At 41.0% G+C, this 22,836-nt stretch overlaps 1 protein-coding gene across 4 annotated transcripts in view; it reads right to left on the bottom strand.

Moving 5' to 3' along the window:
* mcf2la (mcf.2 cell line derived transforming sequence-like a) overlaps nt 1–22,836 on the bottom strand; it is a 47,221-nt gene that overhangs the window by 19,999 nt on the left and 4,386 nt on the right. For 2 of the 4 annotated variants that reach the window (XM_085348711.1, XM_085348709.1), the window contains exons 1-4: nt 17,499–17,730; nt 6,195–6,278; nt 3,563–3,677; nt 1,288–1,378 (exon numbers count right to left, since the gene is read on the bottom strand). In XM_085348711.1, coding sequence (XP_085204837.1) covers nt 1,288–1,378; nt 3,563–3,677; nt 6,195–6,278; nt 17,499–17,571 — 363 coding nt within the window. In that variant the 5' untranslated portion in view covers nt 17,572–17,730. Of the gene's footprint in view, nt 1–1,287; nt 1,379–3,562; nt 3,678–6,194; nt 6,279–17,498; nt 17,731–22,836 lie in introns of those variants that run through there. The other 2 variants (XM_085348710.1, XM_085348712.1) reach the window with 1 other exon arrangement.

Genomic DNA, 22,836 nt, shown 5'->3' with positions numbered 1-22,836 from the left:
TGCAAAAAGACACATACTTAAATTCCCACCTTGGCATCTTCAAATGTCTTAAAATCTAAGATTTTTAGTGCTGTGGCGTGTCACCTCACAGACCTCAGCTCAGTAGATAGGACAAAAAGATGGGAGGATAAAATCAGGCACAACATGCTAGATTTTACCGAGGAGCGATTTATTTACTTATTTTGGCCGGCCTCCCTCCCTGCTCCCTGGCTCTGCTGGAGATTCCTTCCCGTTAAAAGGGAGTTTTTCCTTCCCACTGTCGCCACTCGCTTGCTCAAAGTGGATCCTCTGATTGTTGGGCTTTTCTCTGTATTATTGTAGGGCCTTTTCCTTACTATTTAAAGCGCCTTGAGGTGACTTGTTATAATTTGATGCTGAAAAAATACAATTGAATTGAATTGAGTTTCATTTGAATTTAATACAAATAGTTTATAATATAATGGTATAAATGGCATTTAATTTTAATTGTCAGAAATGACAATAAGTATGGACACTTCAGTTTCATGACTATTGATTATTATTACCAAGTCTGCCTAATTTACATGCATATTAAGTATTATTATAATAATAAGATATATAACCCCTCTCTTATACTACTAGTCCCCCCTCTCTTGCCTTCCTCTTTAATGTCACACTCTCTCTTCAGTTTATCATCTTATAGAGTTGTGAAAGTTACCAAGAAGTAAGTAGGCTAGTAGGCTAATGGAGCATACACTGATGGTTAAAAAACAATTACAGAATGAGACTCATGGCCAGCACTGCGTGGACCTTCTATTTCTGCTTTTTGAGTAAGTCTCAGCGTACACAAAGGCTATGAGTGCACTTTCAGAGATTCCACCACCCACTCTAACATAATAAGCTATTTTTAACCTCATCCTGCCACATTTCAACATGCAGAAAAAGGAAAATGTCCAAGCTCCCAGTGCATATGAAGTTAATGAGGTAAAACAACCACTTACTGCATGCGCAATTTCACAAATACTAAAAACTCCAAAACATCTATTATTCTAAATGCTGCTAAGCTGAAAATTATACACACGGACAGCTGACACCAGCAACTACACCCACAGATCTGGACTAAAACAAGCATTAGCACATGCAGAGTAATGCACACACTCCAAAACAGCTATTTGGAGTCATCAGAGGGATTTTGTCAGCAAATGATGCACGCAGACAAATTGGTTCGGTAAAGTCCTAGGACAGTTTCTCCCATCTTCCTCCGACACGCACACACAGAGAAACACACACACAAAAATGAAATAAATAACCAAACAAGTAGGTTCTTACTGCGATGCGGAGCAGGGTGGCCCTGACAGCAGCCCATCGGTCCAGCCGTCTGTCGATGACCAGGATGAAACCCACTCCTGATGCTTCCACACTACAGGAGAGAAACACACACATACACACACTGTTAATCCCCACAGAAAAACACCTTTGCTTTTCCTGTGTGTGCAGGAAAGAAAAAGAGGGTGTGTATGTTTAAGTCAAGGCCTCGATAACAAGGCAAACTACTGAATTTGGTACCAGAATATCCCCAAAAAGGGGCCTTAACTAGAATTTGCCCTCCACAGCGGTGGCTTGTACATTATTGAGAGGGCCCTTGAGCTCCAGCTAAAGCAATAATTGAGTTATTTTATAAAAAATAATTCCAAATCAGCTTGCATTAAGAATACGTTAGGCAGTTTCACTGTTGGCTGACAGATTATGGCATAGGTTATGTCTATTATCTAGGAGGTTTAGGAAACTTGCAGACAAATCAGGCCCACTGTAGGTCACTGTAGACATAGCTAATCAAAGCTTTTGTATTATCCTAAGGAAAAAAAACTGAAGAGGTTGCAGTTTCTTTGTTTAGTGCTATATAACCTTTTTAAAATGTCAAATTTACAGTTAAGATGCAGTTGCAGCTGCTGAATGGGCCTTTTGTCAGTCCTTCACTTAGTTGGAAAAAAAAGGGTATAAATTTTTATTTTTACTCCCCACTAGCCTCAGGTCATTTTCCACAAGTGGCCCCTGGTCAAAGGAAGTCAAGTATCCCTTGTTCAAACCTTGCTACCTACTGCCTCTTCATCATTTGCCTTCAGTGGCGATTAGAGAGCGACCCTTGTGATTACCATGGCAACCTTGGCTCTGCATTAGCATGTGTGCATGTGAAAAATCTTGCCATTCATTCCACAGGCAGTGCCATATGTAGCAGCCTCATTAAGCTAGTTTGTGTGTGTACATGGCTTTTTCCTGCAAAGGTCCCCCGCTGGATAAGCTGACGTGTATCCTGACACCTAAACACACAAGCAGGAAGGATGAATATTTAAGCCTGACACACACATACACACACATACACACACACACACACACCCCGACTGTGAGGCCAACCATACAAATACTGCTGAGTCGGTCCATCTGGATGTCATTATTAGCCAATTTTCATTATCACACACAGAGATGTTAAGAAAAGCAATGCGTTACACTACCCGGTGGACGCCGCAAGCGGCAAATCCTCAGTCCATCGCTACTGCTAAATAGATTCAATCCACATAAATGAAAAAGCCGGGCGAAGAAAATCTTTGATATTCCAGAGCCCAAAGAAAAAGAAATCTAACAAAAATCCTCAATAATCCAATGTCATCATCCAAATATAGTCCAGTCTTCCTCAGTTCTCTCCTATTCGGCTGATGTCAATGTCCAGTCGGTGCATCCACAATCATCTTCTTGCAGCTCGCGGATGGAGCGAGGTGACCGTTCACATCCTCACAGAGCATCTCCCTCCTCCTTTTGCCTCTCTCTCTGCTCCTCCACCACCCGCGTCCCACCCTCAGCCAATTAAAGCCGAGCTCTGCCGCTCAGAGCCAATCGGATACCCGGGAGCTCAGCCGATTGGCAGCAGGGTGCAAAATAGCTGGTGGGCAGAGAGGGAGGGGTATGAGTGTGTGTCTGTTATATGAAAGGTGATGATCCACTGAATGGCCGCCATGACACACACACAAACATATGCGCACACACACACACACACACACAGATAGATATACAGCTGCATCTTCCTTTCTCCTTTAATTATGTGTGTGAGAGCATGTCTGTGCTTGATGAGAGTGCTGCGCTCAGCACTAAAGGAAAGGTGAAAGGAAGGGAGGGGAGGTGAGAGGATGGAGGGGCAGAGGGAGCATAAAGAAGGAGGACAGAGGAGTAATGAGAACAGATAAATAAAAAAAATATTCTAGTTAGGAAAACAAACCTCCACTGCAGAAATATACAAAAACTATAAATACAAAACCTTTCATCAGGCCTAAGTTCTACTATATGAATTCATATGAGCAATGTTTTAACATTGTAACAAAAATTCTGTTTGTATATGCACATCAAAGAGTACAGTTTCAATTTTTGATTTGCCAGTTATCAGTGACTTATTCTTTAGTCTTCCATTCTTCTCTAAACCTTTGTGTCTTTTGTGTCACTTCTCCTCGAGTCAGGCCTTTGGTGTTGTGCTGGCATCTGTTGGCTCCGCCTGGTATTACACCTCAAGCTCTGTTAGCACAGCACATGTGTGAGAGGAGGGGTGAGAGACACTCACCTGGGGACACTCGTGAGGTAGCTGAGGACATTTTGGAGCTCCTCCTCTTCTAGCTCGCTGAAAGTTGGGAATTCTGGGAAGACGATGACGGGGCTTCCATTCATCCCTCGCCCCCCTGGAGACAGACAGGAATCACAGAAATGTCAGGCACGGTGTCCACCTGGTGTTGTCAATGCTTTTAATTGATTTGATGACAGCTGGATTGAAAACTTGAAAGTTATGTTGTAATGGTTCATTTGTGCCCTACTTTTCCTCCTTTATATAAATACACTCAGACACAAATAAACCCACTTCTTGCTTGATAAAGTGCAGCAGGGTAAAAATCATAAATTACATACAGTCCTGTTTCCATAATTGGAAAGTCATGCAAATTCATTTTGGATCTAATTCAGAATGAAAGAAAGGCATTAAGAGGAGCCTTAATGTGATTGTTTACCACGCCTCTGGCTGAGGAGAGACAGAGCAAAAATCACATTTATAAAAATAAGCAGGACCTCACACACACACACACACACACACACACACACACACACACACACACACACACACTTCTCTTTGGTTGGCAGGTCAAGTTTCAAAGCAGAACATTGGGGCGATGAATTATTCACATGCCGTCACTGGTCAGGCAGTATCGTCATGGTAACCCAATACAGAGCTCTAAGAGTAGGTTTCTGTGCTGACATGTTTGTTTCATGTTGCTTTGTGTGCATTTTGTGTGAGTGGTTGGTTATGATTGCCTGCATGGCTTCTATCTGGGCCAACCTATCATCAGTAACTGACAAGTTTTTCCCACATTGGGGTCCCACAGAGGGGTCCAGGACCAGCTGGGATCAGAACTCTTTTTCTTTATTCTGGTTGAATCTGCCCCTAGAGTTTCACTGCATTTTCATGTGGATTTGTACACTACTCCATCATGTTGTCTCAAATGAGTTTTTTTGGTCATGTTGGGATTTTTTGTTTTTCCTTTGTTTGGGGCAGGTACCATGTGATGCATACGTTTTTGTGGGCCGTTGCTCTCTCTCTCTCTCTCTCCCAGCTCCTGGTTATTTTTGTGTTTTTCATGAGTCTGATTTGTAATGAATGAGAATATTTTTGTTCACCCCCCCCCCCCCCCTTTTTTTTTCCTTCTCTTAGCAGTTCTTTCCTGCCATGCCTGCTTTGTTTGTTTTTGTTTTTGTTTTTTTTAAGTAAACACCTGAAAACCACCTCCATACTAGAGTAAAAATATGACGACAACCTTTTTGCAATCAGGGAAAAAAAATAACAAGACAAAATTGCATTGAATTTCTTTACTTTGAGTTGCACACAACTGTTTACAAAGTTGAGCTTGATTACACAAGGCAACTTGTCGCCAAGCAATTGCAGTCTGATTTAGAAACACTGCAATCACTCTCAGACAGACAGATCAAGGTTTGCACATAACTGTCATCTAATTTATAAACAAAAAAAAGTCAACATACTGCTAGTGTCACGTGTCTTTGCAACAGAGGACTCAACTCAGCTGGTTGTATTCTGGTATAAGAGCAAGGTTGCAGAGCGCCTGAGTCATTTTATAGTTAAACAACTATTTTGCAGGAACTATGTCACTATTTGTGGAAGAATTTCCGAATTTCTGTAGCCACAGACTTGCAATTTCTGCAAATCAATCATAGTTAATGCCATATTGCCACAGACCCCATTCTACCTGACTCCATCAGATAGCATCGTCTTGATGGAACAAAGTTCCTTTCAACATGGAAACTGACTGCAAGTAGACACAGACCTTGTTCCCATCTTCGAAGCCCAATTGTTGTCCCAATTTCAAAGACAATAATATAGTTCATTGCACACGGTCACAATAATTTTGTTAGTGCTGCATCAACATTTTCCCAGAGTGTGAAGGATAGTAAATTAGTCCCACATATAGTTTATAGCTTTGCAGACACAGAAAGGTCCAAATATATCTGCAGCGCAAAGCAAAACCCTTAAGGTATTACGCTTCAATGAAATCAAAATTATTTAAACTTTTATTTTTTTTATTTTATGAGTTAAAATATTGGTAACTACACAAACAGAAGCAAATAAATTATCAAAAGGTTAAAAGCCTTTCACAAAGTGTCGCTTTGGCTGTCATGTAAGTATGAGCGGAACTATTTTTGGACTCTGCTGGACAAATCCGCCTTCACGTCCTGGAAGTGTTTTTGCTGCCAGAGACATTTATATATTTTTTTAATTGCACCAACAGTTTTGTTACATAGAAGAGCGCAAGTAGAGAGAGGACTGCGTTTCACTGAGCTACACAGACACAAAGATATAATTAGATTCTAAAGAGTTGGGCCAATTGCGCTATGTTTATAACCCCCATTAGCTCTGCCCCGACATAAATTCCCCTGTTCACACACATGAATGTGTTTGTTAGCAACTCAATTGTCCAGTTTAATCTAATCCATGCTGCACATTTGGAAAGACACCGAGATCTCTCTGGGGTCACTCGTTCATCATGAGTTTCACCACTAAGTCACTGACATGGATAAGCTGATTCAAAGAGCCGGGTTTACTCGCATGTTCTTTACATATCAAAAGGAGGAGAAAGTTATGTATGTCTTGAAATAATTAACTGCCACTTTGTGCATGTGTATAATATCAAACCAACCTGGCAGGATGGCAAACTGTTTCTGGAGTTCAGAGCCGATTTGTGCTGCATACATAGGAGTATCATCCTTTTGCACGATGTCATCTAAACAAAGAAACAGAAAACAGTATGTTAGAAAACAAAGTCTCCAAACCAAAATCCACTGTCAACTCTTTTGCCAATATAACCAACAGCTGAACTTTTTTTTTTTTTTAAAGTGTGTTTATATATAAATATGTGGAAGGTGTAAAAGGGGAGGAGCATGGGAAGTAGGGCGAAATAAAGAGGGCAGGGCACATGAAAAAAGGAGGGAGTAAAATGAGAAAATCCAAAAAGGAGAAAGAGTAAAAAAGGGTAAAAGTAATGTAGACTGGAGATGAAGTAAACACCATTTGGATTTCCTCTGTCCTGTGGTCAGGCTGGATTACAGTAATCTCATTTAGCCCTTTGAGACATGTAGAGACAGAGAGATAGAGAAAAAGCACTCTCCCCCCTCTGATTTGGCTGCCATGTGTGAGCCATGTATGCCAAAAACAGGGATTGGATTGTTAACTGTGTCCGATCATGTGTGCATCTGTGAATGAAAACTGAGAATTTATAATGTCATCTAAGTGTGTATGATGGAGCATCGCTACGTGTGTGTGTGTGTGTGTCTCTGAGTGTGTGCAGACAAATGCTGGCACCGCGGCTGGTGTGAGCAAAGTGTGGCAAGGTTTACTAGCAGTATGGTGTGGACTGGCAGTGAGATGCATTAATTACCATCCAAGTGCAACCCAAACAAACTGTTCACATTTTTATAAAGGGACCATCGACCCAAAAATTGCAACACCAGACTGATTATAGGATCTTTAGAAGAGTCACTGTTTTAATCTCATCTAGGATAAGCTTTGTGGTGAAAGTGTCCTGATGGATGAGGTTTAAAAGCTCCACTTTTCTCTCTGATAACAAACTGCATATAAAAGATGGAAATAGGCCACCATGAGGTTAACAGTGTGGATGTCTCCAATTCACAATCACAAGCTAACCATAGACAACAACACACTCTCTTTTTATTTTCTGCTGTGGTCATAGTGTAAATGGAAGTGACAGACTTGTCTACAAACACTGGCCTGCTGCCCTCCCTGATGGTAAAAGCTGCCCTTTCGAAACACTGGAAGCACAACTTCAACTTTTACTACTACTTATCTAGTAGTTAGCAAGTTGTTTGCAGCATGAAACATGAAAAACAAAAAAACTGACAAACTACGGGCCACCGTAGTTTGATAGCTAGCCACAACAATGTGCTAGCTATCAAAGCAATTACTAGAAGGTTTTTGGTTAAGCACCTTCTCTGCAACTGATTTCACCCAGCAAGAGCCGGCAAACTGCAGGAACCACTCGCCAGCCTCCCAAGGCAACCAGTGGTTCTATCACATCCAATATGGCACACAACTCTTAAGCAATGTGCATCTGATATCACATTAGAACTGTCAATAGACAGTCCAAAAAGCTATTAAGGGCTAGCTAATCTAACTGTAACACTGTCAGCCAATCAGACATGTGTCAGACATGTGAACTGGACGCAGAGTTATACAAACTAACACTCTCTCTTCTTAGACTTTATTTCTCTGAGATGTGCCTTACTTGCTCCCTCTTTAAATCTCTAAATCTAATCCTGTAGTTATTAAAGATGTTAACGCACAACGATATGTTCAGCGAGTCTATTGTTAATTACCAAAGTGTGAATGCGTCATTTTATGGTAAACACAAAGTGCAGCTGAGGCCATCAGCGATGTTATCAGGCAGTCATAAACCAGGACTTGTGAGTCACTTGAGCCAAACAACTAAAAACAGTCTGTAACAGCATGAAACCTTTAGTCTGTGGGAAAATAAGACAGAATGACCACACTGGAGAACAAAGCAATCCACTCATACCAGACTAAAGCACTGCAGGTGATCACATAATTGGCATTCTTCGTCACAAATATCCTCAGACTACCTGTAAAAACTGTGCGCATGCTGATGTTTGTTGGTCATTTCCTTCTTTAATCTGTGGCACCGTCGGTCTATGCAGCAGCTCCATATGATGCAGCAACCCCCTGGGATTAAGAGCTTAAAGCTTCAGTAATGCTACATACATTGTGTCAGCGTACGATTGGCTAGACAGTGACTCATACTACAGATTGTACGTCTCATGTTTTTTGTGAAGTCAACATATGTTACAGTATGAGCAGCTGTTCACAGGATGTTTGAGATGCTCTTGGAACTTGCTTTAAAAATTATTAAAGAAGTAAAACAAAGTATACTGTAAGTAGCTCTGGTCAGGAAGGAACATGGTGTCCTGGGGGTGTACAGCAATAACTCACTCACACTTTGGTAAAGTCAGAGGTAAAGCTTTACAGATTTTAGGAGATTATCCAAAAAAAAAAAAGCAGTGATTATTGCAGAAAAAACAACCAAACAAGAGGAGAATCGGAGCAGTGACTGGGTTCAAGACAGAAGAAGAAATGGCTTAAAAAAAGGACAGAGGAAGATAAAAGTAAACGGTCTAAGAGTGGAAAAAGAGAGATGGTTGACTTGGCACTAATCCAGGTCCACTTATTAGACTCAAACCGACCACAGAGCTTCCAGCAAAAATCAACCACTCTGTAATTTAACACAAAAAAACCCCAGAAACTGTATGTAATTAGCTTCTACTACAGCAGAGACAAAGAGGAAGGGGGCGTGCTTTAAAATCTGAGTTCATGGTGCCTTTGAGCAAAGCAATGAGTGCTGAATGAAGAACAATTTGTTTTCTGGAAGGACAAAGGAGATAATGAGGTGGGGATCCAAAAGGAAATGTTTTATTTGTATATGATATACAGTATAGGAGGCAGACTGTGTGTGAGCAAGTGTGTTGTCATATGTCAGAGTGTGTGTTTGAGTGTTGTGGGATCACTGGGCCAGCTGTCAGTTCAATGTGTCAGGCAGTAAGCTCTGGCTAAGGCCCAAGCTCCGACTAACAGCAAGACATGTGCAGCGCTCTCTGACTCTGAATATACTTTAAGCGTGCAAGTGTCCGCATCTTTGACCTTACAGCAAGAGAGTTGGTTTTATTTCAAAATAAAACCAACTCTCAGACTAAATCTCAAGCGATGCGATCATGCGATTTGCAATACTTCATGTCACAGTGTGTCCAGTTCATGGATGGATTTGCCATTTCAACCAGATGGAGTTAAAGCTCCTTTAGTCGGTCATTTCCTACATTAGCCATGCCTTAGGATGAGTACTTGCAGCTGTTAGTGTTAAATACAAGTCAGTAAAGTAGCTGTGAAAGCATCAGTAAGTGATCGTCCAACTAAGAAGATGCATTTTTAAATGCTTGAAATAGTTTCCTGCTGCATGCAAAAATCTACTTTGTAAGACATTTCTTTCCTCCCCCAATTGAACATCATATTTTTATGAAAATGTAAGAACATTTGTAGAGAACAATTTCATTTAGCTGAAATAACCTGCACAGTGCTCATGGTTTGTGAACTATATGGGTGAATGGTGCAGATATATCAGACATTCAGGCGTCGGGCAGCTTTTCACTGCTGCTGAAACTCTCAAACGGCTCGCTTTGTCCTCAGTGGAATGAATGAAATCAAACTATAGTGGCGAGGCTGCGAGCGAAACCCTTTTACCCACCAAACAACACACACACACTGGAAGTGGGACAAGGCAGCCAAACACAAATAGTGATTATGGGGGGCCTCGAAAGAATGCCCCACCCCCTCCTTATACCCTTCCCCCCAGGCCTCTGACACCCCTTCCCAAATTCATTCATCCTTTTCTCAGGGGCTTATCTGAAGGACAAATAATATGTATCCCAGCAATCTTATGCATTAGGAAAATATTACACCATTATTAACTTTTATCAAGTGTATTGTATTTCTAAAGGGCTCTATTCAGCAGTTAAAATAACTTTTAAGTTAATGTTAAGTACAACTCGGATGAAGACATATGTGCTGCATGAACGCATCATTTCAGGATTAATATGCAGCTGCAGCTGCGGTCTACTAAATCGGATCATTTCACACTCCTAAATGTCTCCAGCTGTATTCTTGGTTGTATATATGAGGGAGGAAAAGACCTGGATTTAAAGGGGTGAAAAGAGGGAAAAGGAAGCAGTTGGGGGAAAAAACAAAAACTGTAGAGGTGCTCTCGTCTCAATAAGATGATATGGAGGACAGGGTTTCTTTACACATGCCTACATATTTAATGTGTTGGCCTGGTGCTAGCCGATACCGTGGATGTGATCTCTCTGTGGCAGAGGGTCAGGAGGAGCGCCACAGTTTAAAACCATAAAACACACAGCATCCAACATTATGCGATGTTGAGCATGTTCTCATCACCATCACACTACAGATGATGTGGAGTCTCGTGATCTGAAAGGTTGTAAACAGCCCAGTGTTGGGAGGAGAACACTGACGTGAATATTATTCAAACGTCAAACATTCTGCAAAGTTGCGGCTTCAGCACTGACCTGCTGCACATGCCGCAGCTTATGTTTTCAAATCACAGCTATTAACTTTCTTTTACATTTGTTCATATAGTTTTGTTCTCCTTGATGGCAGCTCTGTCAGTTCCACAGGTTTCTGTCCTGGGACCAGTTCTATCTGCATTATACATGCTTCGCTTAGGCAATATTATTACAAGGCATCATGCATTTTCAGTGCTATGCAGATGACACCCAATTTTATCTTTCAACGAAGCCAGATGACACGCAACGATTAATTAAACTGCAGGACTGCCTTAAAGACAAAGACCTACATGACCCCTGAACTCCTGCTCCTAAATTCAGATAAAACTGAGGTTATTGAGCCCCAACCAAAAGGGGTTTTGGTTTCTTCGCCCAGTCACTACATGCATGCCCGTAGGTGATGATTGTTGGAGTTCTCTGTATTATTGTAGAGCATTTACCTCACAATGAAAACCGTAAAACTGTTGTTGTTATAAGAATTAATGTTGCTGTTGCTACAGAGTTATTGCGGTTATTGCAGATGTGCAAATCAAAAGCAAAAAAAGCAGACACAGTTGGCAGCAAAGTCTAAATATATTGGAGTATATTTTAAAAAAGGAAGAGAGTACATGCGAGTAAGAAGACTGTCACATGAGTTTGAACTTTAGCTTCCTTTTATGCTTACTGTATTTACTGTGTGGGGAAGTTCGCAATGTCATATTAAGATAAATGTTTATTTGTCTGTCATATGAGAAATGATTCTCAGGATTAACATGTCACCCCAACTCTGAGGAGAATGAAAGGCAGCAGCCCAATTAAGTCCTATAAAAGCCAGACTGTTGTCACCAATACATTGTATTACCATCACCCAGATGGACACACACATCCTGTTCCTTTGTTCTGCAGTCATGCTCCTACAGGTTTTCATCACTAAACACACATTGTCGGTTCAAAGACGGCAGCCAGCTGTTCTCTGCTTGTTGACGGCTGCCAGCATCGATGGCTGGTCAAAGCTCAAAGCCGCAGGAAGCCAGATAGCTGACTGGAGTGCAGTCAAACACACGTGACAATACACACAAGTGCATAGACATGACCCTCGCTGAGGACCGTGCAAACAAAAACAGCCAGGATGTGGTTGGACACAGAGGTGCACAACACACAGAGAGAACCTTAGATAGACACAACAAGACATAAGCAAATGGAGAAGTATTATTACGGTCCACTGATGGCTATAAGTCCCGCTTAAAATGCAACATTTAAACCTTTTGTTCCCCCTAATGTTGTGCCTGTGTTTTGTTAGGGCTCAAATCTCAGCCTGCGCCAATTCTGTGCTGCCCTCATCATTACAGATAAACTGGTAAATGATTGGTTGTTGATGCTGCAATCTATAGATGTTGTTAACCCCATTTTAACCTTCTTCTAGTATGCAGTTTATAACTTTTAGTACATTTTAGATTACGTGTTTATGGTCGCAACAAGAGAAAGAACTCAACCATGGACCAGTGATACTTGATTTAGATTCTTAACACAAAATTAATCATTTAGATTGTAAAAGGATCAAACTGATGGAAAACCTGAAGCAGACAGGATGAATTTCACTGAGACACATGTCCACCAGCACTCAGGCGCGTCACTGAGACCTTAAGCTCTGCATCTGCTGCTATGGTATGCACCAAATGGAAAAGGACCGACTTGGAATGTAGACTCGAAGGCACTAGGTAGGGGAATCCGGTGAGGGCGTGGCATGCAGGGCTAAAAGTTGTTGCATTGGTGTTAAATACCAGCTCAGAGAGATGGCCAGTTGTGTGCACATTTGTGTGAGTTACATGCTGAGAAGCAACACAACCATTCTGCAGCTGTGTATGTGTGTGTGTGCATGTGAGGGAATCCAAGCTTTATTATCTGGCATTATAGTCCGGGTTTACCAACGCTCCATCTGTCACTGCTGTGGTGCTTCTACCACACACACACACACACACACACACACACACACACACACACACAGGATAAGGGCTGGCATGCACACACCGTGCCAAACAACTGGGTCACAGGGCCAACAGTGATCTGGAATGCATGTGAATTTGGTGCCCATCCCCACACCCACAGCTTCAACTACAGGGGCTCAAGAAAGATTAGCAGGTCGAAAAACATGTTCTTATTTGATGTCTGAAGCTACAGCTGTAAGTGTTCAGTCAGCTGGAGCACCTAGGTTTCACTGAATAGAGTCCAGGTGAATTATTACTTATTATTTACATTTACCAATGCTGAACAACATGCCTATCCAAGTGTGTTTTCCAGGACCTCCACGCCCTGCCAAGGAGACCCTACAGACACAGGTGGTCCGATATATCATGTTTCAGGTTTGCAACTGTTTCATTTGGCTGTAAAAGGTTATTACGACTGGATTTGTGTACAAGTTATTTATATTTAGAAGTGTAAAGAAAAAATAGTTTCACTGGTGGTGAAAACATAATATATCAATTTCTGGATTTATTTTTTACCTACTCTCCAAACCAATCGCTTGAAACCACCTTAAATCACCAAATGTACATTTTACAAGCTTTTTCTTGGCGAAAGATTAAGATTAAATCTTCAACTTAAAAAGGCCAAGAAGACGAAAGCGATGTCCTCTGAGTCCAGTCCACTGCGTTAGAAATCCAGAACAATAGCTTTAGGCTTTACTCGGTCACTGGCAGCGAGCCCCAATCTACTGAATAGATGGTGGCATCATCATCTCAGCAAAACAACACACTACTGTCCCTCTGTCTACAGTCTGCGCTGCCATCACAACACACACACGGACACACAATCCCTCTCAGGCATGGTTCCCACTCTGCGCGGAAGCAAAGTGCGCAAAAATCTGCAAATGAATACACACACGTACCCTTTCAGGCAGCATTAAGCGTTTTAATGAAACAATAATAATATTGATTTGTGTTACACAAGTGAATGCAGCCCTTTATTGCCTGCTGACGTCAAGACAAGTTTGTGCAGAATCGTTCTTTATTCAGCAAATGTGCTTCTGCTGTTCAGTGCAAGCGCCCAAAATAGGAAGCTCCAAGCACCGTGCAAAGCGTCAACTTTTGCACGGTGCATCAAGGACATGTACATCAGCTTTGACAAGTGAAACTTATTTTTATCAGTCTGTTAACTTAGCACTAATTAGCATGTGTGTGACTGAACTGCACCCATGTGGCCCACTGATGCTCCTTTCCAATCAAGCATGGAAGTATTCTAGTTCCAGCTGCTAACATTAGCACACCACCTTCTCATCCACATATGGTCACGTCTGGCTCCAAAAAATACAAAATAAAAAAATGCTGAGGCTTCAAATGGGTTCATGCACCACCTTCAAGTACAAGAAAAGGAATTCACCTATTAGTTAAAGGTAATTTTAGTCTATTTACGCTCACACGCTGTTAAAACAACCAGACCATGTCTTTCCTTTGTTTTTGCAGCAAGTGCAACAGTGTGAAATGACTCGAATGTCTGAGTGCGTCAGCATGAACCAGACCCGCCATTCCATAAGGTAATTTGTGAATAATTGAGCCATCTAGGTGGCTCAGTAATTGATGTGACCCTCCTGAACCCCACCAGGTGACAAACATTACCTGATCTTGGCTACAGACTTGAGCTCCGTCGTGGGAATTTCAGAATCTAGAAACTCCCAAACGGGCTGGGAGCCGTCGGTAAATCTGTGGTGCACCTCACTAAACTACAAAGCATGTACTCGCAATTTTGTGGGTTTAAAATCCAGGTCCTCCTCCCTTCCTCTCCCCACCACTAGAGAGGAAAAAAGAAAACATACAGTAATAGCACAAGCTGAGTGCAAAACCAGCAGATATAACAGCAGCCCTTTTTTAGTTGCCTCTGGCTATAGCTACCAGTCATTACACTACACAGAACAAAGAACATGAGAAGTGAAAGACAGTGGGGAGGAAGAAAAAAAGGGGGGGAAATTACATACTAGGAGAGAAAAAGAAGGAGGCAGCCAGTAAGGAAGGAATCCAATAGCCCTGTGTTTTTACTTGCCTGAAAAGGACCCTCCAGTTGCAGAGAAAAGCTAACACCACCACTTTTTTTTTTTTTTTTTTAATATATTGACATCATGCCCTGGAAGTAAGCCTTATTTCTTAGAATAGTCTTAAAAGTCACTAACACTGGGCCAGATTCACTTCAAGATGGATTTAGCATCATTAAGTCATCACAGATTCCAGATATTTTTCCCTCTCTGGTGTAGTTTCTCCATGTAGTCAAGGTTGTATGACTCTGCAGAATGCTTTAGTATAATTTACATGTGATTATAGGTGTCTAATGCTCCACTTTTGACGAAAGCCCTTCAACTCTGATATTCGCAGAGGAAAGTCAACTTTGAAGAGTAATCCAGTGCCGTGATATTGGCTAGCAAAGAAATCTGATCTGAAGCCGAGTGGGTCACGATTAAAAGGTCAGCGATACTTCAGAGGAAGTTAGAATGCTTTTTAAAGCTTAGTAGAGCCTGCTGAAGAGGCAGAAATTTAGTTCTGCTTCTTCCTGACCCAGGACAGTTTGAGTTTGCACTACATGTATGACAGAATGTATTTTTCAGCAGTGTCAGAAGAGGCTACAAGCTCTGCAGTGTAGTATGTAAAAGAGATGGCCATTTGCCAGGCAGTAATGGCTCTACTAAAACAGCACGGGAAGTCCAGGATCCAGACTGAGCCTTTGTGTCAGTTTTTTTTGTTTGTTATCGCATTAAAATGCATTATCTACCTGTACCTTCTAGCACTTGTAACATAACTATAACAAATGCAAAGTTGCAGGGTTTTTTTTTTACATGACTGGGAAATGTTTACCAAAAAGTCAGAGACTGTATAAAACAGATGGTCATAGCCACAAGAACATCAACAGTTTGTTAATGGACTTCCATTTTACGGTTGAAGGCTGAAGTCTGGCATTCGGGCCGTCACCGTGGCGTTTTATTGGAGTCAGAAGCGATCATATTTGAATGATATGGAAATGAGTGCTAAGTTATGAGCTAATGCTTGCAAGCTTAGATAGAAAGTTGCATTCAAAGACACACAGAAGCCTGTCAATTCACCAAAAAGTCACATTAAAATGAGACCACACACGCGCGCACACACACACACACACACACACACACACACTTTTTGGGATTTCGGGGTGCATCTTCTAAGCAATATTAAACAGCAAGAGGTCCCTAAGGCTGACTGAAACTGTATTAGCCTGACAAATGTGTCACTTGTATTCAATACACTTAATATGTTGCATTTTATTATTAACCCAAACTCCTGCTCACTGAGATCATGAAAGATTAATTTAGCTGTGTGTGTGTGTGTGTGCCACTCTAGGATCAAACAAATCAACTTTATAAAAAAGCAGCTACGGCTGCTAAATCCAGCGCAAACACTGGATTTTAACTCGATGTTAATGCTTCCTGTTTCTGAGATCATAAGGCACTGACATACACACGTATATCAGTGGCCTTGTGGGGACACAGTCACGACTTGCCGATTTCTAATCTCGACTTGGCAAAAGTAAGAAAGGAAAGGTTGATACCTCTGTGGTGTGTTTGCCCGTGCATGAACGGGCTAAGCTCGTGAGATAACTTCAGCCCATCTGCTAGCAGATCAAACACGCTCACTCTCTGCACAGCAACACGAAACAGGCTCACAAAACAAACACTACTTTGCACACACACCTGAGGGGCCATGAAAGGCTCGACCAAAAATCTCTATGGATTCATATAAACTCTGCGGCTTTTTTTTAGTTTTCCATTTTTCCACAACAGAGCAAACAAAAAAAAAAAGGCCAAATAGATGAGATGGAGTCAAATGACGTGCGCGCAAACACGCACAGAGGGTGGAAATAAGGGGGAGGAGATGTTGACATTCAAAGTCTCAAAAGCGTTTTGTCCCAACGCTGCTTCCAACTGACAAGAGGAAACGCACTGTGTTAGTTAATGGGACGAAAGTGATTAACATGCTGTCAGCGTGCCCCACTGAGTACTGTAACTGTGGGTAAACAGACCTTGTATAAACACACACACACCTCACTTCAACGCACAAACAGGACCTCGGGACAAAATGCACTGTCCACTTCAGATTTGATTATGTAACCGTCTGATGGACCATAGTGCCTTTAGCAGGAAGAGCATCTTTGTGCAGTGAGACAAAAATCAATGTCAGACCATGCTCACTCATCTCCTTCATTCATAAATTGGGTTACCCTCACCAGCCGAGCTCCTCATGACATGAGTGATCTCTCACACAGCCTTAACTTTGATGGGTTTATGTGTCAAAAAGGTTTCTATTCTACCACAACAACAGCCTTTAGTACAATATTCTTTGTTTTCTGAAAGTTCACTTCCCTGCTGATCTCTGCATTAGTTTTATCAATATGACCTTTTCAGGAAAAACAGCAACATTTTTTAAGACAATGTGTTGCCATTTACCATAGCAGCACCATGTTGAAATCCTCTGTGTGCAGAGGATAGGATCTACTACACTTTAGGTCTACACCAGGTTACTCTAGACATATTTTCAGCAATCTTGCACGTGCTTTGGCTCAGTTTCAGTGCTGCTACAGTCTTCACTAGATGATGATCAAGTCTGATTGGCTAACTCAGTCAGTTATTACCCTCATTAGTCTGTTTTTTGTTGTCTAAGATCTTAAGTGGACAGTGGACTCTCCTTTCTCACCAGGTTTACCTCTGATACCAGAGTGCACAGGTAACAACTGCACTGAGTCAACAGAGCAAGAACTAAATGCATACAAAGAGAAACACACCTGCAGAATTCCCACAATCTTAACTTTGCCCAAAACCAGACAATCACACACATTTATACACACACACACTCTACCTGTCATCATCTTCAGCTGCAGCCATAGTCTGGTGATTTCGTGGCAGAGTTGAGACACTCTGTTCAATGCCATTGTTTGTTTAGGGAGTGCATGTGTGTGTGTCCACCTCCCCGCCTCTAACACACACACACACACACACAGAGTTAAAACACGCTCACGCACGGCCGCATATTCTGTCAGAGAACATCTCGGTGGAAGTTACGGGAGTCCATTCTGCTCCAGCCGCTGACTGAGCTGTCACTGCTCAGCACAGCCCCCACACACACACACTCACACACACCCTCTCTGTCTGTGCCAGCCAGGAGGCGGAGCTTTTGGAGCATCCAGCCCGCCCCCTGGCTGAGAACATGGAAGAGAACATGGAAGTCTATTATTATTATTATTATTATTATTATTATTATTATTATTATTATTATTATTATCATCATCATTATCAAATTACTATACTATAACTTTTTAATTGTACTAAATGTACAATTTAGCTTCAGTAATATTTGTCTTGAATATCAGGCAGTATGTAATATGATCTAAATTCACTGTAAAAAAAGGATCTCTTGGCCAATGCTAATCAGCTTTTAGGAGTCTGTCTGTCTTCCTGATTCAGCCTCTTCGTGTAACCAAACAGACATAAATTAGCTTAAATGTAATTTGAGATTTTGGCACCCGGTTCCTTTAAAACAAGAGCAGAGTATGTACACAAATGTAAGCAAATAAAACAAACACGCTTTGAAATGGAAGCCTCTGTTTTCTTCCGCTTCTCTCGCACCATCGTACAGGCACAAAAGACACACATAATGCCACTGGGGTCAGCAGGGGGACCCCCTGCTTCACTCTCACACACAAACTGAAAATTTTGACTCTGGGGAGTTTAATTCACGTAAAGGCAGCCTTGCTGCCGCTGAACAGTCTCAGATTTAGTGGGTTTCAACATGCTTTATTTTACTACTACTGCTACGTTACTCTTCATTTCTATATACAAAAAAATCTGAGAAAAAAATTTAATCAATTCAAATTTGTGATAAAAACACTCATTAACTGAACACACACATGCTCCTAAGTCGCCTTAAAACAGTATCTTCTTTCAAAGTGAAATATGTGCTGCTCTGCCAGAAAGTGACTGTACATTTATCTAATTTCCTTTAGAGCAAGGCTGTCAAACATAAGGCTCGAGGTCCAAAATCGGCCCGACAAAGACTCCAGTCTGACCCTGGTTAGCTTTGGAAAATGTGAAGGAGGGCATAGATTTTGCATTTTTTAGAGCTTTTCCTACTGGTAAAGACCTCCACAATAGTCGTTCATACCACACTAAAGTAATTAAGTAATAGATTAAATGGCAGAAAAGTTGTTCTTTTTGTAATTGGCCTGAAATTAAAATATACAGAAGGACAACTTTTGTGAATTAAGAGTACTGTTTTCTAATGACAGGAGAAAGTTTTCTTTCATTTTACTAACTTATGTGTTCATGCTGTTGCCATCACATAGAAAGACTGAGACCTTCTGCTGAAACTGTAATTATATTTCTCACATTAGGGTATGTCAGGTATTTTAAATATGTAGTTAACCTTCTGAATGAGTTCAACATTCCTGCTTTAGACTATTATAAAGTCTTCTGTGCATGTAAAAGGTGGCAAAGTTACAAAGGCTAAAGTCCACACTAGGGCTGTGCCACATCTGATTGTTGGTGATTATACCAGTAAAAAATTTTCATGTTACATAAAAAGTGTCATAATGTCATATGAATGGAATGGGGACGCCATGTGTTCACTTTCCTAGCGCACGCAACCACTACACCAGGCCAGACGTATAATTATACAAGTTTTTTAGGCCGAATATTAAAATATTTTAGCAGGTAGAAATCATAGAGAGAGTGGTGAAAGTTCCACAAAATAGACATAAATGATGGTTGTGTAAGGTTGACAATAATATTAAATTAAACATGAATCTCAGTCTCGTCTGAGATGAGATTATCAATAAATGAAAGGCTGGAGCCTTTTTTAAAACATGTTCGTGTAATAATGGCCGAAGGTCCTTCAAGAGCTGGCATACATGAAGGAAGCTGTGTCAGGATGGAGCCCTGTGGGCGTACGTGTACATTTACATCATGTCAGATTTAGAAGATAGAGCACGTTGGCTGTTGCACAGGAAAAGGCAGAGGATTTTTAATAGCTCACTTCCTGTCTCTACCACTTTATCATGCATGCAGTTTCACCCACTCGTCATCAGTTTACACCTCCACCCCTTAACATTTACAATTTACACGAAGTCTGCAGCAAAGTTATCACCATCATTGTGAGCTGCCTTCAGATTTCCTAAATGTATATTGATTACTTTTCATTTCAGTTTTTTTCACTGATATGTGAATGGTGGCTCCTGTAACAGCTGTTACTGTGGGAATACATCTTCCAGCACGACAGTGATCATAAACTCAGTGCCAATGCAGTAAAAGCAAACTTGGATAGAAAAACACACAGTGAAACACTATCAGTCATGGATTGGCCTCCCCAGAGTCCAGACCTCAACATTATTGAAGCCGTGTGAGATCATATTGACACAGAACAGAACAAAAGGCAGGAACATCCACAGAAGAGCTTTGAATGTCCTTCAAGAAGCCTGCAGAACTATTTCTTAAGACTACTTAAAGAAATTACAGGAAAGCTGTGAGTACTGCATATATGTATCACATCTGTTCTGTTATGGAAGGTGTGTTTCTATGCACAGCTCTATCAATCTATTAATCAATATCGATATAAATAAAATATTATTATATTAGACGTCTAATCAGGTCATTTTATTTAAAATGCTGGTCTTTGTGTATTTGATCCTGGTAATGTAATTTATTAACTTGCCAAAACCGCTGATAACCTCAATCGACTAAACACTCCCAACTTCTGAAATCAGCACATGATGAACTTCATCACATGCTTCTCTTTTTGAAAATGTCATATCATCAAAAAGAAGCAGCAGCCAAATCAAATTTAAATCAGGTTATTTCCAGGACTTCCTCTTTGAAATTACGGCTTAGAAAGAAAAGCAGCCTGCAAAATATGGCGGCCATAAAGCAGAAAATGGGTCGAATGTGAATTGTGGAAATGTGCATCTGTGCACATGGGATGCAGAGCAGACATCGGTGTGTGCATACCATTGCAGAGGAAGACTAGTTGTACCTGTATGTGTGTGCATTAGGGAAGCAGTGCAGACTACAGCTAGAATAACTTACAGCTTGATTATTTTGTTGAGACTTTCCTCCCCAGCATCCGTGCCTACAAAGAGAACAGTATTGAATCCTTCCGCTTCGAGATCAAACACTATAGGCCGGCTACAGCATAAACAGGAAGATGGCAATTGTGAAATGACTCATAGGCCCAAAAAAGCAGCGGAGGCAGAGTAAGGAAATAAAAAGGTGCGAACATCTCTATAGTTTGATAAATACTGGGCTGTTTATTTAAGAAGCGATCTCCGAATTATAAACGTCCGCAGTGTAAAAGCACAGAAAACAAAACTAACAAATTCAGTTTGAAAAACAAAGACATTCACATGTCCACTGGACTCCTCTCCCTTCCTTCACTTTCCACATTGCTGTTTTCTGTCACCTCTTCTCCATATGGTGGACAGTATTTACTCAACATCAACCGAAACTTGACAGAAAGCAGGCCGTGTGGCTCGGTTAAAGGCTGAAGGCCAAAAGGATCAATTTTATCTGTAGATGGTGATAGATGTCGCACTTATCCCTGCACAAAGCAAAATTTATCACCATGCTACGAGTGCATTTCTCTACAGGAAACAAATGCACGCATATCAAGCCCTTAGTTTGACCTGTGAGTTCTGTGATGATCAGTATTCATCAGCGAGAATCAAAAGATTTAAGGAACTTTGTTAAAAACAGCTGCGCATATCACTGATAAAGGCTGACGTGATCTAAATATTTAAGGCAAAACTAATTCATTACAGCCTCATTTAGGCTGTATCAGACACTAAATCTTTCTAGAAAAGTCAAACTGAAGTTGTTAGAGGATGCCATTTTTTTGAATATCACAATGAAAATACACTTTTCCCTCCATTTTCAAGCTCTAATATTTTCAAAGCCATTCATCTAATTTATGTAGTTACCTGGCCCTGAGTACACCCCATAATTGGGAATCTGTGTTACAGTTCAGCCCCTATCTCTGAAGCTATTCTTTCTAAGGCCTTTCAATGGCAGTGCAGGCCATACCATCACGTTTTCAAGCAAATTTCAATATCACTCGAGCAGTTCTAGATAAAGCAATGTGAAACTAGCTCCACAGAAAACGTTACGCAGATTTAAAATTCCCCTAAAAGTCATCACAACATTTTTTTTTGTTTATGAACAAAGTAATAACATCAGCAAGCTAAAGCTACTTTTTTCCGTTAAGTGTAGCATAACCGCCTACGTGGGCCAGTCACTGCAACACCTGGATTTCCACTCTTTCGATCAAGAGGGGCTCATCTTATCTCATTACACTGTTTATATATATTAGATCGTTTATGCCGTATTGCTGCCAGGTTCATTAAATCAATTAACTGTTCATATGACTGTATTTTATGGCATCCAACTGATATATCAGTCAGCCTATCACAGAGGACATAAACATGGTATCATCCCACTGTTTTAGAGCTCCAGATGCATTGTTTATCATCATCTCTGAGATGTCTGCAGATCAGCATTACAACCAGTGATTGAGTGAAGCAAGCCAACTACGTTCTCTACGTAACAAGTTTAAAATATTTTACTCAGACATCAATAAAACATTACAGCTGATCAAACAGACCGCATTTAAACTGCTGCTATCTTTTATTGCTTTGAAGACTTCAATAACTGAAGACTGACATCGTTCCCATTATACCTCAGTATTGCCGCATAACAGGAAGTTTTTACCTTTTCCAACTGGACTGTTTGGTTCAATGCACTGACAGGGGCTACATTTCTCTCATATTAAATTATTTTCATATGGCTTCCTGTTAAATGAAGAATCTAATTAAAAATCCTTCTCCTTACATACATGGTCTTGAATTGTCAGGCTCCATCTTATCTTGAAGAGCTCATAGTACCACATCACCCCATTAGTGCTCTTCGCTCTCGCACTGCTGGTTTACCTGTTGTTCCCAGAGTATTTAAAAGTAAAATGGGAGGCAAAGCCTTCAGCTTTCAGGCCCCTCTTCTGTGGAACCAGCTCCCACTTTCAAGAGACAGACACCCTCTCTACTTTTAAGATTAGGCTTAAAACTTGACAAAGCTTATGGTTAGGGCTGGTCAGGTGAACCTGAACCCTCCCTTAGTTACTCTGCAATAGGCCTCGGCTGTTAGGGGATTCCCATGAT

Source organism: Diplotaxodon limnothrissa, linkage group LG23 (assembly GCF_057381915.1).
Source record: "Diplotaxodon limnothrissa isolate DT_005_m linkage group LG23, D_limnothrissa_male_GT1.1, whole genome shotgun sequence".
Taxonomy (NCBI): Eukaryota; Metazoa; Chordata; class Actinopteri; order Cichliformes; family Cichlidae; genus Diplotaxodon; species Diplotaxodon limnothrissa.
The sequence above is the reverse complement of the archived record's forward strand: the minus strand, read 5'-3'. Positions and strand labels throughout refer to the sequence as shown.